General features: G+C 34.7%; 1 protein-coding gene across 9 annotated transcripts in view; it reads right to left on the bottom strand.

Annotated features, from left to right (window-relative positions):
* The window catches only part of ZNF385B (zinc finger protein 385B), a 400,092-nt gene that overhangs the window by 46,039 nt on the left and 338,771 nt on the right, over positions 1–15,282 (bottom strand). For all 9 annotated transcript variants that reach the window (XM_053907268.1, XM_019460969.2, XM_019460973.2 and 6 more), the window contains one exon: positions 14,688–14,798. In XM_053907268.1, coding sequence (XP_053763243.1) covers positions 14,688–14,798 — 111 coding nt within the window. The remainder of the gene's footprint in view (positions 1–14,687; positions 14,799–15,282) is intronic.

Here is a 15,282-nt window from a genome sequence, read left to right as displayed (position 1 = left end):
ATAATTCTTAAATACAGTGGTTCCCTCACTTGTCTATCAAGATAGCCCCAGGTCAGAACACAGAATCAGTGATTTATTGATCATTCAGTTAATTTGATCAGTGCAGATAACTAAAATGGATGTCATCCCTCAGAACAATGTCTCTTTCACCTGAAATATAAAATCTAGATATTACTTAAGTTCAAACACTTGACTCAAAAGACTTTCAGAGAAATGTTAACCAAGTCACAAATGTATTCATTTGCTTTAAAAAAAGAGAATAGTATTAGATATTAAGAAATGGTTATAATTTCAGAAAAACCTCATTAACGTAAACTAATTTGGATGAGGCGTATAATGAAATGGTAAAAAAAAAAAAAGGTTGAAAAAGTAGAACATTTTTGAAGAAATGCTGTTAGCTACCAGAGATTTTTAGGTGATTCATTAAAATATGTAAGAATTATTTTAAATTATATCATTGCATATATATTAATGAGCATCCTTAAAGTGCTTAAGTAAACTTAAAAAAATTGTTTCCATTGGTATTTTAAATCTCCATGCTTCAATCTCCTTTGCAACATTCATTTGCATTATCTTTGAAGAAAGGATTTGGACCAAACAAAAGTATAATTCACCCTATACCTGAATTATCACAAATTCCTAATTAATGTAGTCCAAATTAGTAAGAATTTACTTCATCTATAAAAAGGGAAATTTATGCAAAAGACAATTACTCAATGTTTAGATCTTTAGAAAACTAGCTTGAAGAGAATATCTTTTAGATATTCAAATTTTGTATTTTTTATCTGTATCTGCAAACTCAGTAATTCTATTCTGGCATTTTACAAATATTCATCATTTTCTCAACCTTTACAGATGTTGATGAATACCCCCTTCTATGACCATCTGTGTAAATGTATAAATTAAATCATAAAAAGAGGTTGTTGGTATTTTTAGTTTAAAAGTGCATATAGGGCATTTTGTTGCCTTAAGCAATTAAATTACAAAACTTTAACAACTACTGCCTTAGTGAATCTATCCTTTTCCATCCCTCTTGAATGATGGAAGACAAGCCAATAAAGATTCATGACATAAACAAATAAATCTTTGCATAAAAGGATTCCATAGGTATCTCTCAAATAACATAGAACGGTATTTTTTTCCAGAGCAAAAACCAGGTAATCACCTCAAGCTCACACAGGTCAGAGAGAATGAAAGCTACATTTCAGAGAACACTCAGTGGGCATCATCAAAGATAAAAAGAAAACTATTTGCTGATTACAAGTTAGCACTACATAATTTTGCATGCTAAATGTAACATGCATTTAAAGCAGAACCAGAATTCCTATAAACTGAATAACAAATGTCAGTGGTATACTGAAAATGAGGCTGTCTACCTCAGGTCCAGGAAATAAGGGGTTGTCCTGTCTATAAATAATTTAGAAGTAATAATAAAGCTATCAAACTAAATGACTAATACAGTGAACATTTAGGTATCAAGAGTGACCACAATCAAATGAAGACCTCCTACTTCTGACTAAATATCAATACATGCTGGCAATTCTAAACATAGTTATAAAATAATCTTTCTGAAAATAAAATTTGTTCATTCCACATTCTAAACAAATGCTGTGGTTACAGTTGAATTTCAATAATATATATGCAAGCTTAAATCAGCAAAGTTTTGTTACTTCTCTTTTAAATAACTACACAGAAGTTAATGCAGAGAACTTGCAATTATATAATTGAACTTCCAATGGACAATGACTCTGCTTACCTATTATTTTGAAAGTAAGTTCCTAATGGTTAAAAATCATTTAAGTTCATTTCAGATGTAGTTCAAGTCTGTGAATCCTGTGCAGCTCATACCCTAGCATTTCAATAGTTGATCTCAAATAAACAATGCTAGTACAGTGATTGCAAAGACAAAGAAATAGACATTCTCTCATTTTACATGACTGCTTAGGATTTTTATTTGTGTTTAAAATTTAGGAGTGAGACAGTATCAACTGTGAGGTGCATTATTCTTGTTTGGGAAATATGAATTTTAGCTTATATGTGACAAATTTTACTGATTTTATTGGCTAATCTTTAAAATTCTTTTAAATTAACTAAGCAATGAAGAACAAAATAAACTATCACTGGTATAATTTAGTACATATGTAGGTTGTATCTTTTTTGTAATTTTGATTTTATTATAATTCACTTATTTGTTATTATAATATTACTCACTACTGTGAAGAATAATATGTAGGTTTAAGTTTTTTCTAATTTAAAATACATTAATATAAATAAAAAGAATCAATCCTTTACTTTTTTCCTTTTTTGTACTGTAATATGAAGTGGTCTAGTAATATATTAAAACTTTAAAAATGTTTCTGAGTTTTATTCTGGACTTTATTATTATTCATATAAATTCATATTTTTTTTTCCTGAAAGTGACTGTTCTATAGAGGGGATATTAAAATTATCTGTTTCTGGTATCAAATGTGTCAGGTATACCACTGATAAAGTAATACAGTTTTATTTATAAGAGTTAAAATACACTTCTAACTGAAGGTAACACAAATTAAGAGTCAAATCATTTTCTCAGCTCCCAAAAGTCATAACCTTAACAAGAGTGACATATTCTTGGGAGTTCTTGTGCATCAGAACTGTTTTCTGAGTACTGAATACAATATTTGCTCTTCATGTGCCTTAGCAGATGGAATTGAAGAAAAAAATACCAAGGTTTTATTTCATTTCATTTCATCTCATTTCATGTCATTTCATTTCATTTCATTTCATTTCATTTCCTTTCTTTCTTTCCTTCCTCCCTCCCTCACTCCCTCTCTTCCTTCCTTCCTTCCTTCCTTCCTTCCTTCCTTCCTTCCTTCCTTCCTTCCTTCCTTCCTTTTCATCCTTCCTTAACTCCCTACTTCCCTACTTCCTTTTCCTTCTTTCAAGATTAGGTAAGATGAAATGCTAGCCACTAAAAATGATTAAATCCTGGAACATATTGCCAAAGGAAGCTGTGGACATTCACTCTGCTAGAATGAAAGATTCAATCACTTTAATCATTATCTTAAGCGATCGTGGTTTCAGGTATGCAGGTAGGCAAAATTTTGCATAATTTTAGAAGGCTCATGGATTCTCTGCAGCCTATAAATAGAACAAACTCTTAAGAAGCCCCCTCTGTTTTAGCTCTAGCATTTATAATCCTTCAATTCTCTCTCCCTCATCCTGACCATCTCTCAAGTCTTTCATAGTTTCACCTCGTCCATGAACCTCTGTGCAAATACAGAGATAATATATGTGGAGAGTATCTATTATAGAGCCTGGTAGAACAGGCATCCATCAAATGCTAGCTTTCGGTTTGTGGGTATTCCAGCCTCTGTGCTGGCTCCTTTTCTAAATTAATATTACTTTACAGTTTACAATATACAGTTAATCAGTGTTTCTAAGTGTATTAGCTTTGTTTCCCTAGCAAAATAATTAGGTCTGTGAGAATGGGGAAACTGTCTTCTATTTCTCGAATCCTCCTTTCTAGGAAAGAACTATTTTGAGACTCTTCTGTCCCTGGCTAAGTTGGCTGCTTCTTTACTCTTCTTGAAGAAGTCATATTAACTAGCAACACTATTTTCCAACGAAGATTCCTAGCTTGAATTTTTTAGTAATTGGCTAAAGCAAGACCTCCTCATGTGCTATTATCCCCTGTCTCCAACCTGAGCTATGTATCATAAAATTTCTTATGGTCAGTCAGGTTTTCTCCGTCAAAACTGACCTTTATGCTGACCCGCCATATCTAAAGTTCTCTGGTCTCTAGAGCAAATGATGTCACATTTTACTCAAACTGATGCTGAGAGATGAAAGTAGCTAAAAGTTATCTCTTTTGCAGGATGTTCTGAACTGCATTGAATCAGCCACTTGCTTGAAAGCAACGGAGTGGACAAAATTAGTTTTTGTTGCATCCAGGCTTTTTTTGTTTTGTTTTTGTCTTACATAAGTATTACTTTTTTTCGGGTTGTGAAGGTTGTGAAAATTATAGCCAATTGCCCATGGAGGCATGCAGAATATAAAACAAACTATGGGAAACAAACATGTCCTAAAAATAAAACATGAATATAACTTTAAAGCAGTAGCTAATTATTGAGAAAAACTACAGGTGTTCAGCCTCGAAATTCTACCTGATTTCTAATTATACGTTAAATAAATTTTTAGCTGAAGAATCTCAAACCACTAAAATTGAGTAAAACATGAATCTGCTTGTTAAGGATTCCACAACCAATCTGAACTAAGGAAATCCATACCACCCAAAGAAGGAAAATACACAAGCTTTCAATAATCTTCCTCAAACCCCAAGTGGCAAGACAAATTTTAGATGGCCAAAATCACCAACAAAACGACTTGAAAATCCTTTCAGGATCCTTTTGCTTTTACCTACAAGAGCTGCTAACACAGGGATTTTACTCAGGAAAAAAAAAAAAAGAAGTCCCATAGTGATTTCTAAAGGTGTCATTCATATTTGCCCAGCAAACATGTATTTAGTGGAAATGTACCAAAGCTTGTAGTATTGATAGTGAATTGTAGTACTAAACAGTTTCTGTTGAGAATATATTCTGATATATGGGGGTGTTTTTTGGTACTTTCCTTGTAACATTCATATTTGCTATTCTTCACAGCATCATATTGGCTAATTATTGTAACTTTGAATATTATTGAACACATATAAATACCTAAAGTAGCATGTCATGTGAGGCATCTATGTGTCTTGAGGAAAGCCAGAAAAATATTGAATTATTTGTGTTGCATGATTTCCTCATTAGTCAAGTACAGGACCTGATGAGTTTTTATAAGTCACAATGCTCACCATTTTTCAAAAATTTCACTTTATCCTAGTCTTTCCTTGTGATGAATTTAGGATCTGCTCTAAATTATCCAAATACACATTTAAAATAAGGTAATGCTGGGGCGCCTGGGTGGCTCAGTCGGTTAAGTGTCTCAGTTCAGCTCAGGTCATGATCATACAGTCTGTGGGTTCGAGCACCACTTCAGGCTCCATGCTGACAGCTCAGAGCCTGGAGCCTGCTTTGGATTCTGTGTTTCCCTCTTTCTCTGCCCCCTCCCCCCACTCACACTCTGTCTCTTTCTGTCTCTCAAAAATTAATAAATGTTAAAGAAAATTAAATAAAAAAATAAAGTAAAATAAAATAAGGTAGTGTTGAGAAAGACTGGCATTTTTGTAATATTACTTGCCTACTTTGGAGGCAAGGTTTTTTTTTTTTTAATTTAATAAGTAACTACTATATGCTTCAAAAAAGCTGACTACACTTTGTTAAGAGCTTTGTTAAACAGAGTTATTGAAGAAAACTTTGAGCTCGGCATGTTCCTTTTCCCTATAACCATCGCTATATTTCTGTCAAGTTGAAGCAAAAAATGTTCATCATTTTGTCAGCTCTGTCTGCAAAGCACAGAATTACCTTCCCAAGCTCCTGAGATTTATGCTTTTAATTACCTCCTATCTGCTTCGCTACCCTCCACACCTAAGAATCAATATAAATAGTCTTATTTATGGGAAAAATGTAAAATGTTTGACAAAAGCAGGCTATCATTTTCTAGATTTCCATTTGATGCTATTGATTCCTTCTATCTTCAGTCTCTTTTTCTTGACAGAATCAGTTGGTTTTTCAAACTTACAAAATTATTCATTTATCTAATAATTTGTACTGCTTAACAGTTGATAGTTGTAAACTTTACAACAAGCTTTTCGGTTCCCAACCCAGCAATGAAGTTATTATTACATTGGTATCTCTTTATTTAATCACCAGCGGCAGAATTCAGCTTAAGTGTGGCTTTCTCCAAACCTCCTCATCATAAACTCCCTTCTCAGTGAGGACCAACTTCCATGGCTTATTTCATCGCTGAATGGGAGACCACTATTAATACAGGTGAAACCCAGCCACCTAGGCACCAGTACTTTTAAAACTCTAACCCTCATATTTTATCAGCATCAATTCTTTAAAACAAAACCCTAACAAATTATGTACACACACACACACACACACACACACACACACACACATATATATATACATATATATACACACATAACAAATTATATACATATATCTCATTATACATAACAAATTATACATATCTCATTATACATAATTGAGATTAGACAATTTCTTTACAATTATATGAATATAAACATAGTATAAATGGATAGACTAAGGAAGCTGCTAGAAGGCTTTAAGAGAAATAGAGCAGATGTGTATGGGTGGCAGGCAATGGTTGTACACGTACTTTGGAGAGGAGGGAACGCTTAGCAGTTGATCTGCAGAATCAACACAGGTAGATATTTTTTGGATGTATGTGACCATGGAGATGTAGGGAGGGTCAAATATTGAAAAAAAACCAGAATGTTCGAAGCTTTCTTTCCTTAACATATTGGTTAGGGTAACACACTATCAAATGCAATGTCTAAGAATTCAGGAAATACAGGATAAACTTTTTTTTTTTTTTTTTTACATAATATGCTGGTTAGAGTTTCAAATAATAAACTCAAAGTATTTGTTTTTTGCCTTCTAGGGAATTTTCCAAGTAAAGTACCTCTGAATTTAAAGCAATAAATCCAGTTATAAACCTCAAAAAAGCTTCATGACGACACTACAGATGTCCAAGAAGGACAGGGAAACTAGTATATTTGTTGTACTTTTGTGTCAGAGAAAGAGGAAGAAGGGGAAAAGAGAAAAGGGTGAGGAGTGGGGTGAGAAGGAAGATAGAGAACAAAGGAAGGAGGAATGTAGTCATTCAGTAGAAAACAACGTGTTTTGACACGGAAAGAGAAACACTGATAACTCATGGTTAGAATTTCTGGAGGTAAAAGCAAGCACTAGGCAGCCAATAGCAAAATGTGGAATCTCCTGGAGGACTGTCATATGGTGACTAATAAAAAGCTTGACCCTTCGGAAAAAGAAAGTAGCTGCCCTTGCAGCTGAGTGCCTCTTCAGCTTTGGCTGTGAGGGACATCTTCGAACACAGAGTCTAATGGGTTCCTGTTGGCCACTCAGCCCTTCCTAGGGAAGGGCTGGCAGCTGCTGCAGGGACCTGCTGCCCCATGGCAGCTGGTGGAGAGGTGGAGTCGGGTCCAGTGGCCAAAGGGGATGGAAGGTCAGCCAAGAGCACATGGAGAGGGTGCTTACGTGGGCCCAAGAGCTGTGGCTTTCTCCCTAATCTCATGACTGCTAAAATCTCTGCCGGATGACAGAGGATGCCAGGTCCTCTGGCAGAAATGGCACTAAAGCCTCTTCAATGGCAGATGGTGGATGGGGGCAGTTTGTTTATGCAAGACGGAGAATTTGTATTGTATTTTGTGAACTGCTAAAGAAATCAGGAAGTGGGCATAAGATCAAAACAAAAAAGAGAGAGAGAGAGAGGTGGCAAGAACCAGGAGGGCATACTTAACCTGATCCAAAAGAAAACTGCTAGGAAGGCAAGGATGCAAAATGCTGAGGGAAGGCCCTGAGGACATACGGATCACACACCAACTGCGCTCAGACAGGAACTGACGGGGATTGTGGAAGGACTGCACTTTCTGAAATTTCAGAGAGATTTATAGTAAAGAATAGGACAGTCGGGTCACCCACACAAATGCTCACACAAAGGTTGGTCAACCTGACATTTTAACTTCTAAGCGAACCCTTCATTTCCCGTCCATTTGTACTTAGTCCAACGTAAATCAATGAAATGGCATGAGGTCATCTGTTTAGGCCTCGAGACATGAGGAAATAGAACACAGCAAAAAGAACTAAAATGAGAGAGCGAGCTACTGGGTAACCAAAGTGCAAAAACCAAACAAAGAACGACACAACAGAATTAAAAATCTAGAGAAACTACAAAGTAAGGCAAAATAAAGAAAATGAGAACAATAAGTGATTCGAAGGTTATTGTGCTATTCAAAGGTAATACTGTAAATCTGAAACATCAAACGGGGTAGCACCAAATGAGTAATGAAAGCCTGTGGGGTCAGCAATTAGGGACACTACATCTCATGCTTAATCAATTGTAGTATTAATGCTGAGTATCAAAATTTCAGGGTCAATTCCTAAATTAGAGTATATAAAACTTGATTAAAAAGATCATTATGCTCTCCTTTCAATTTGCCTATCAAGCATAAAGGACCTACTAGTATATTAAGGGTGTTTATGATTAACCGTGTTCTGAGATGATAATAATAATAAGAGGAGATCATCTCTATTTTTAAATCAAGTTGCCCTGATTTTGTGTCAGATCTGTTTGAGGATCAGTTTCCTTTATCCTTCTGCTACTATTATCCAAAGAAATGAAATTAATATGTAAATCAGAAAATCTTCGGGATCTGCCAGCTGTCAACCTAGCCAAAAATGAGAAAACATTAAGCCTCAAAATTATTTTAAAAGTCTATGTTAGCTCTAGTTTCTGATCTTTTCATGTGAAAACCAAATGCCCAATAATTTTGAGAGTTTTTTTTTTTTTTTTTTAACCAACTACAGGATGGTATAGACCTATTTCCCTGGCAAGGGTTAACTCTAGTAATATATTTCCCAGCTAAAGGGTAAAGATTCAGATTTAGGCTTATCAGTTTACCACCACACTGTAGTTGCAGTACACTCATTCTTTGGAGAAGAAAGGGGCATTCAGGCTTAGGACAACTCAGTGCTCAGCTTCAACCATGTTAGAAAAAAAAGGTGGCCAAGAAGAAACTAAGGATTTGGGTGCTGCACAAATCTGTGCAAATGTCTGGGACTCAGTTGGGAAAGACATATTATTCCTGGACTGCAGTGCCTGCCCCTGGCAAAGTTAATGGTGTTAATTTGTAAAGGTTCATTTGGGAAATGTTTGTGATTAATGCTTGCTCATTTGCATAACAGTATATCGTGTAAATAAAGCTGTAGCCTTTTGCTTTCCAACAGTGGAGTTCTACTGAGATGATAAAAGCCGGACAAAGGGGGCTACGGGACACTTAAACTAGGTCACATTGAATTTTAATGCATGAAGCCTGCCGTGGTACATTTTACATGGGTAATGGAGAACTGCGGAATGCAGTCTGTTTACTGTGCAAATCTGCCTTCCAGATTTTTCAATAAACATATTTTCTACACTGAAGAGTGAAGCCAATTCAGTCTCAGGCTGATTTAGAAATGTTATTAAAGAAAATAAGGATGAGCATCTCCTTAATTCTTACATTAAAATGTAAATAGGGTAATTATAAAATAATAAACTCTCCCCCAAATAAAAAATGCTCAGTTTCAGAGCTCAGTTATGCAGATTATAGCACCATTACTAAACACGGAGAACATGTATAAGTCACACTTGTGAATTTGCCATCTAGACTTTGTGACTTTACTGCCCAGAGTCTAGCATGACTCACAAATTAATTTCTTTCCCCACTGTCAGCAGAACTTTTGGGTGGCGACAGGGAAGCTGGTGGTCACATGCTCACCTGTATACATTTGTCCATGTCTCTATTAGTAAGTATCAAGAAAATTACTGACATCAAATGAAACTCAAGTCAAACTTGAACCTACTCCCAGAGTAATCCTGGGGCACGGAAAGGAGATTGGCATTCCTCCTTGTGACCCAACCCATGACACAAATGAAAAATAAAACTTGTAGTCATTCCTTTGGGGTCTTAGCTGTTCCACCTGTAAGGTGGAGGTGTTTATACCCTGTCCTTCCAACAGAAATGCCATGGAAATGATTTTTAATCATAGAGCTGGAATGGTCCTCTCAAAAGATCATGTAGTCTATTTTAGGTTATATAACAAGAGGAAACTGAGACCCATAGTGGTGAAGTGATTTATCAAGTTCAGAATTAGGATTTAAATCACATTCAAAAACTTAATCCAGAGTTCTATACTGCATGGCCTCTCTGAGTATGCACTCATAAAAACATACAGCAGAAGACCTGCAACATGTTCTAAGAGGATCTAAGAAAGTTCATCTTTAGATGCTTTCATTCATATTGTTTGCTAGTAAAAGTTGCTGCTGGTCTCTAGAGCCGAGTATGATGGTAGGCATAAAATAGGAGCCCAATATATGCTAAGTAAATGAGTAAGACTGTTATGTGAGGCAACATAATATACTAGGAAGACCTATGGCTTTCAAGGCAAGAGACCTGAATTTACGTCCTAGCTATCATTTATTGACTATGAAAATCTACATGATTCCAAAAGATCAGAAACAACCTGTGTTCACCCATAAGGGACTATTTAAATAAACTATGGAACATCCACACGTAGACTACTCTTAGTTTTCTCTTGCTATTACAGCAAATTACCACAAACTTAGTGGTTTAAAACAACACATTTATTATCTTACCGTTCTGGAGGTCAGAAGTTTGGGTATCATTGGGCTAAAACTAAGATGTTGGCAAGACTGTTCTTTTTTTGGAAGCTCTGGGGTAAAATAAATTTTCTTTTAATTTTCCAACTTCTAGAGGCTTCTCACATTCCTTGGCTTGTGGCCCCTTCTCTCACCTTCAGAGCCAACAATGGCCAGTCAAGTTGATCTCACATCACATCATTCTAACTTTCTCTTTTGTCTCCCACTTCTACTTTATAAGGATCTTTGGCCATAAAATAATCCAGAATAATCTATTTTAAGGTCAGCTGATTAGCAGCCTTAATTCCATTTACTACCTTAATTCCCCTTTGCCGTACAAGGTAACATAGTAAAAGGTTTCAGAGATTAGGATGTGGACACGTTTGCCTACCACATCTGTAAAAAAAAAAACAGGGAGCCTCTCTATGTTCTGATAAGGACAACACTCTAGGATATATTGTTATGTATAAAATTCAAGGCAAAGAAAAGTATAAATAGTACACTAACTTTTATGTAGAAAAGGGAGAAAATAAGAATATTTATACCTCGTTATATTTGTATAAACAAACTCGGGTAAGATATGTAAGAAATATTCAAGCGGTTACAGATAGACAGGGAATGGCCTGGAGGGTGGGAGGATGGGGAATGAGATGGAACAAAATTTTTCAATGTATGTTTTGAAATTAATTTGCTTTTTGAACCATGGAAATATGTTATTTTTTTAATTCAAGGGATTCATAATTGCCCCAAAGTCCCTATTATCCACTTGATAGTCAAAAGCTTTTTTTTAATAGAAATTTTAATGTTTTTATTTATTTTTGAGAGAGAAAGAGAGAGACAGAGTGAGCATGGGAGGGGCAGAGAGAGAGAGAGAGGGAGACACAGAATCCAAAGCAGGCTCTAGGCTCTGAGCTGTCAGCACAGAGCCCACACGGGGCTAGAACCCACAAGCTGTGACACTATGACCTGAGCTGAAGTCAGACACTCAACTGACTGAGCCACCCAGGTGTCCCAAAACATTTTTTTTTTTTTTTTGAAGAGCCAATCTATCATCAACCTTGTTACTTTTCTCTTCTTAAGTTAACTCTTCTAACAGGCAGATCCTCCATTGTCAGTGGCTTTGCATCAAACAATTCTCCAACATGACATTCACAGATTTCATGAAAGTCTGCCTTTCTTGCAAAATTTTTGCAATTTCACTTTGCAACCTGTTTGTATTATGAGACGTTTTTGACATCCAGTCTTGTTGCAGTGGGAATGCTAGACGTAAGTATGGATCATGTCTTCAGATGGACATAACACTGTAAGTGGTCAGTTAAGTAGTAAACACTTCCATTTTAAATGTCTATTTATTATTTTTGAGGGAGAGAGAGAGCAAGTGGGAGAGAGGCAGAGGGAGAGAGAGAGAGATAATCACGAGCAGGCTGGGTGCTGTCAATGCAGAGCCTGACACAGGACTTGATCCCACGACCGTGAGATCATGACCTGAGCCAAAATCAAGAGTTGGACACTCAACTGACTCAGCCACCCAGGCACCCCAACACTGCCATTTTATATTCATAAAGTTACAGAGACTTTCATTTCCCTATGTGACCACAGAAATGTGGATAATAACTATGCAAAACTGTTATATATACTTGGATCTATTTTAACATTTGTTATTCTGTCTTTTCTTGCAAAAGTCGTTTAACTATTATACTTTAAATCTAGTAGTAATATTGTAGTTCAATATATTTCATAGTTATATCTCTATCATGAATTAGTCTTCTATTTACAAAATATTTCATGATTCCTATCACTTTGACTTTTTTTTTCTAGCCAGGTTTACTGAGGTAAACTTTCTATGAAATAACATTCCTTTGCAGGTATTTAGTTTTATGAGTTTTGAAAAAAAACTTGTTGTGTAACCACCACAGTAATGAAGATATAGAATATTTTCACACTTGAAAAACCTCCCTCATATCCCTCGTACCCTTTGTAGTCAATTCCGTAACCTCATCCCCAGTCCCTGTTGACTACTGATCTCTGTCCCCATAGTTTTGTATTTGGCAGAAAGTTACATAAGTGCAATCATATAGCATACAGTCTTTGAGTCCAATTTCTTTCATTAACATACTGCCTTTGAGATTCTCCCATGCTGTAGGATGTTATCAGTACATCATTCTTTTAATCACTAAGCAGTATTCCATGGTATGGCTATACTTTTGTTTATTTACCCAGTGATCACTTGATAGACATTTGGGTCAATTCCAGTTTGGGGCAATTATGCATAAAGCTACTAGGTGACACATATGTATGAACATAAGTTTTCATTTCTCTTGGATAAATATCTAAAAGTCAGATTGCTGGGTTGTATGGAAAATGTATCTATAACTTCATAAAAATTTCTTATAAATAACTATTAAACTATTTCCCAAAGTCCCTGCACCATTTTGTATTTCTATCAACAATGAATGAGAGTTCCAGTTGCTCCTCATCCTTGCCACTTGGTATCATCAATTTGTTTAATTTTCGTTATTTTAATAGGTGGAGTGGTATCTGATTGTGGTTTGTACTTCTTTAATGGCCAATCGTGTTGAGCACTGGTTTGCATATTTATTTGTCATTCCTTTTTCTTCTTTGGTAAAGTGCTTGTTTCAATCTTTTGGCCATTTATTATTAATTGAGTTGTAAGTTATTTAAATATTTTGTATACAAGACATGTTTTAAATTACTGTCTTCCAGTCTGTAGCTCTTCTTTTCATTTTCTTAAAGTAAAAGAGTGTCATTGAAGAGTAGAAGTTTTTAATTTTGATGATGCCTAATATACCAATATTTTTATAGTTCATACTTTTTGTTTCCTAAGAAATCTTTGCCTAATTCAAGGTCATATAGATTTTCTCCTGTGTTTTCTTCTAGAAGTTTTATACTTTTAAGTTTATACTTATCCATTTGAGTTAATTTTTGAATTTTGTATGAGACAGCTGTCAAGGTTCTTTTTTACAATTTACATGTGGATATCCAATTGCACTATCTATTGCAAAGATTAGACTTTCTCCATTGAATTGTCACTGCAACTTTGTTGAATACAAACTGATCATATAGCCATGGGTCTATTTCTGGACTCTGTTTTGTTCCATTGATCAATGTGTCTACTATTCTTTCACCAATATTACAGTCTTGATTACTGTATTTTAAGGTGGCTATTGAAATCAAGAAGTGGAAGTCCTCAAAATTTGTTGTTCTTTTTTTTTTTTAAGCTTTAGCTCTTATAGGGCTTTTCTTTTCTATGTAAATTAAGAAATAGCTTGGCATTTTCTACAAAAATCCTTTCTGGGATTTTAATTGGGATTGTGCAGGGTCTATAGATGAATCTGGGGACAGATGATAATATTAAGACTTCAAATGAATTGATACTATATAATTCTCAATTTTTTAGGAACACTTTAATTCTTGAATAGGCAGTTGAGGAGGATTTTATCAAGTGCCATAAAAATTTATTTGACCTTTAATGGAAATCACATTAAATATACCTTTACAAATCATATTAAGCATGAGAAAAGCACTCTTTTCCAATGACTATAAGTTTTATTATGTTTCCTATATAGAATTATCAAAATATCATTTAATGGTATATGCAAATAAGAGTATTTATTATTTTAGTATTTGCAAGAAACATGAATCCTGTAACATGTTCTTTGAAAAATGGCTTCTGGGATGGAGTAACTCAGGAAATAACACATATAATATACAGCTGTAGATTCAGATTTGTCTTGGTCATTGGCTTTACTTGGTAATTGGGTATTATAGACATTCTAATATTATTTATTTTAATTTCATGTTATCTTATTTTTACATTTTAAAATCTATTTTAATAAGTGATTTATATCCTTTTCTTTTTCTTTTCTTTTTCTTTTTTTAGCAGGATGGTTATGCTGGCCAGATAAAATAATTTACAAAGATTTCCCTACACTTCCATGTTGTGGGAAAATATAAATTGTATAATAAATTCTTCTCTCAGGTATTTAATATGATTTGGCATACACATAAAATGTGACACTTGTTATAAAGAGAAATAACAATGGTTTTCTTCAGCATTCATTGTATTTCAAACCTTAAAAAATATTTTCTGCTATTTAAGTATTTTTGCAAAGTAAACATAATTTGAGTGAGATTAGAGAAATTCTTGATTTTTGATATTAACCACTCTATTGCTCTGGTTTCTATGTTGAATCTGAATCGGAAAATGTGGCACGCTAAAGAAAGTGGGCCACCAGTGGGAGTGGCTGCTCGAGGGCATGTAAATATGAAGAGATATACATATCCAGAACAATCAGACTTTCAGCCTGACAGACTACAGAGAGCAATGAAAAGGTGATACTCACATCTGAGTTAAAGCGAAGCTGACAGACATTACAAGAAATAACTTGTTTCTTCTTTGGGGGAATGGACACTCCAAAAGTATGGTTAATGACTGCTTTTTGCACAGGATCCATCTGAAGAGCAAATGATAAAATAGTCAATTTACAACTTCAAAGGACAGACAATAGTGTGAGCAAGTAGAAGTATTTATATTATTTCTTAGGGTTTTAACTTGTAGTTCCCAAACAGTGATAATACAGAATCTCACTCAATAGTAATGTACTTGTTTCCAGTAATTAAAAACGAGAACAAAAAACTGGTTTGAAATAATGACCCTCTCTCCCCCGCCCCCAACCAAGTCACAGGAGAATTACAACATCTCAAGAAATCTTATACCTATATAAGGAACCTTGAAAAATCTTAAAAGAATCATAAAATAAGAAAATTTAAGATCAAAAGGTCAGGGTCCAAATTTACTTGTTAATGTTTTCCCTATATGAGGTGATGATACATAAGATGGTCTGAAATTACCTCAATGATGATTACTATGCATATATTTAAATTTCTAAATTTTTGATTTATGGCAAAATTTTGTAAATGACAGGCTCATATTACAAC

This window comes from Panthera pardus, unplaced genomic scaffold, assembly GCF_024362965.1.
Source record: "Panthera pardus isolate Hobbes unplaced genomic scaffold, ASM2436296v1 HiC_scaffold_10, whole genome shotgun sequence".
In the NCBI taxonomy this organism is placed as follows: Eukaryota; Metazoa; Chordata; class Mammalia; order Carnivora; family Felidae; genus Panthera; species Panthera pardus.
Note: the sequence above shows the minus strand (reverse complement) of the source record. Positions and strands in the feature narration are given on the sequence as shown.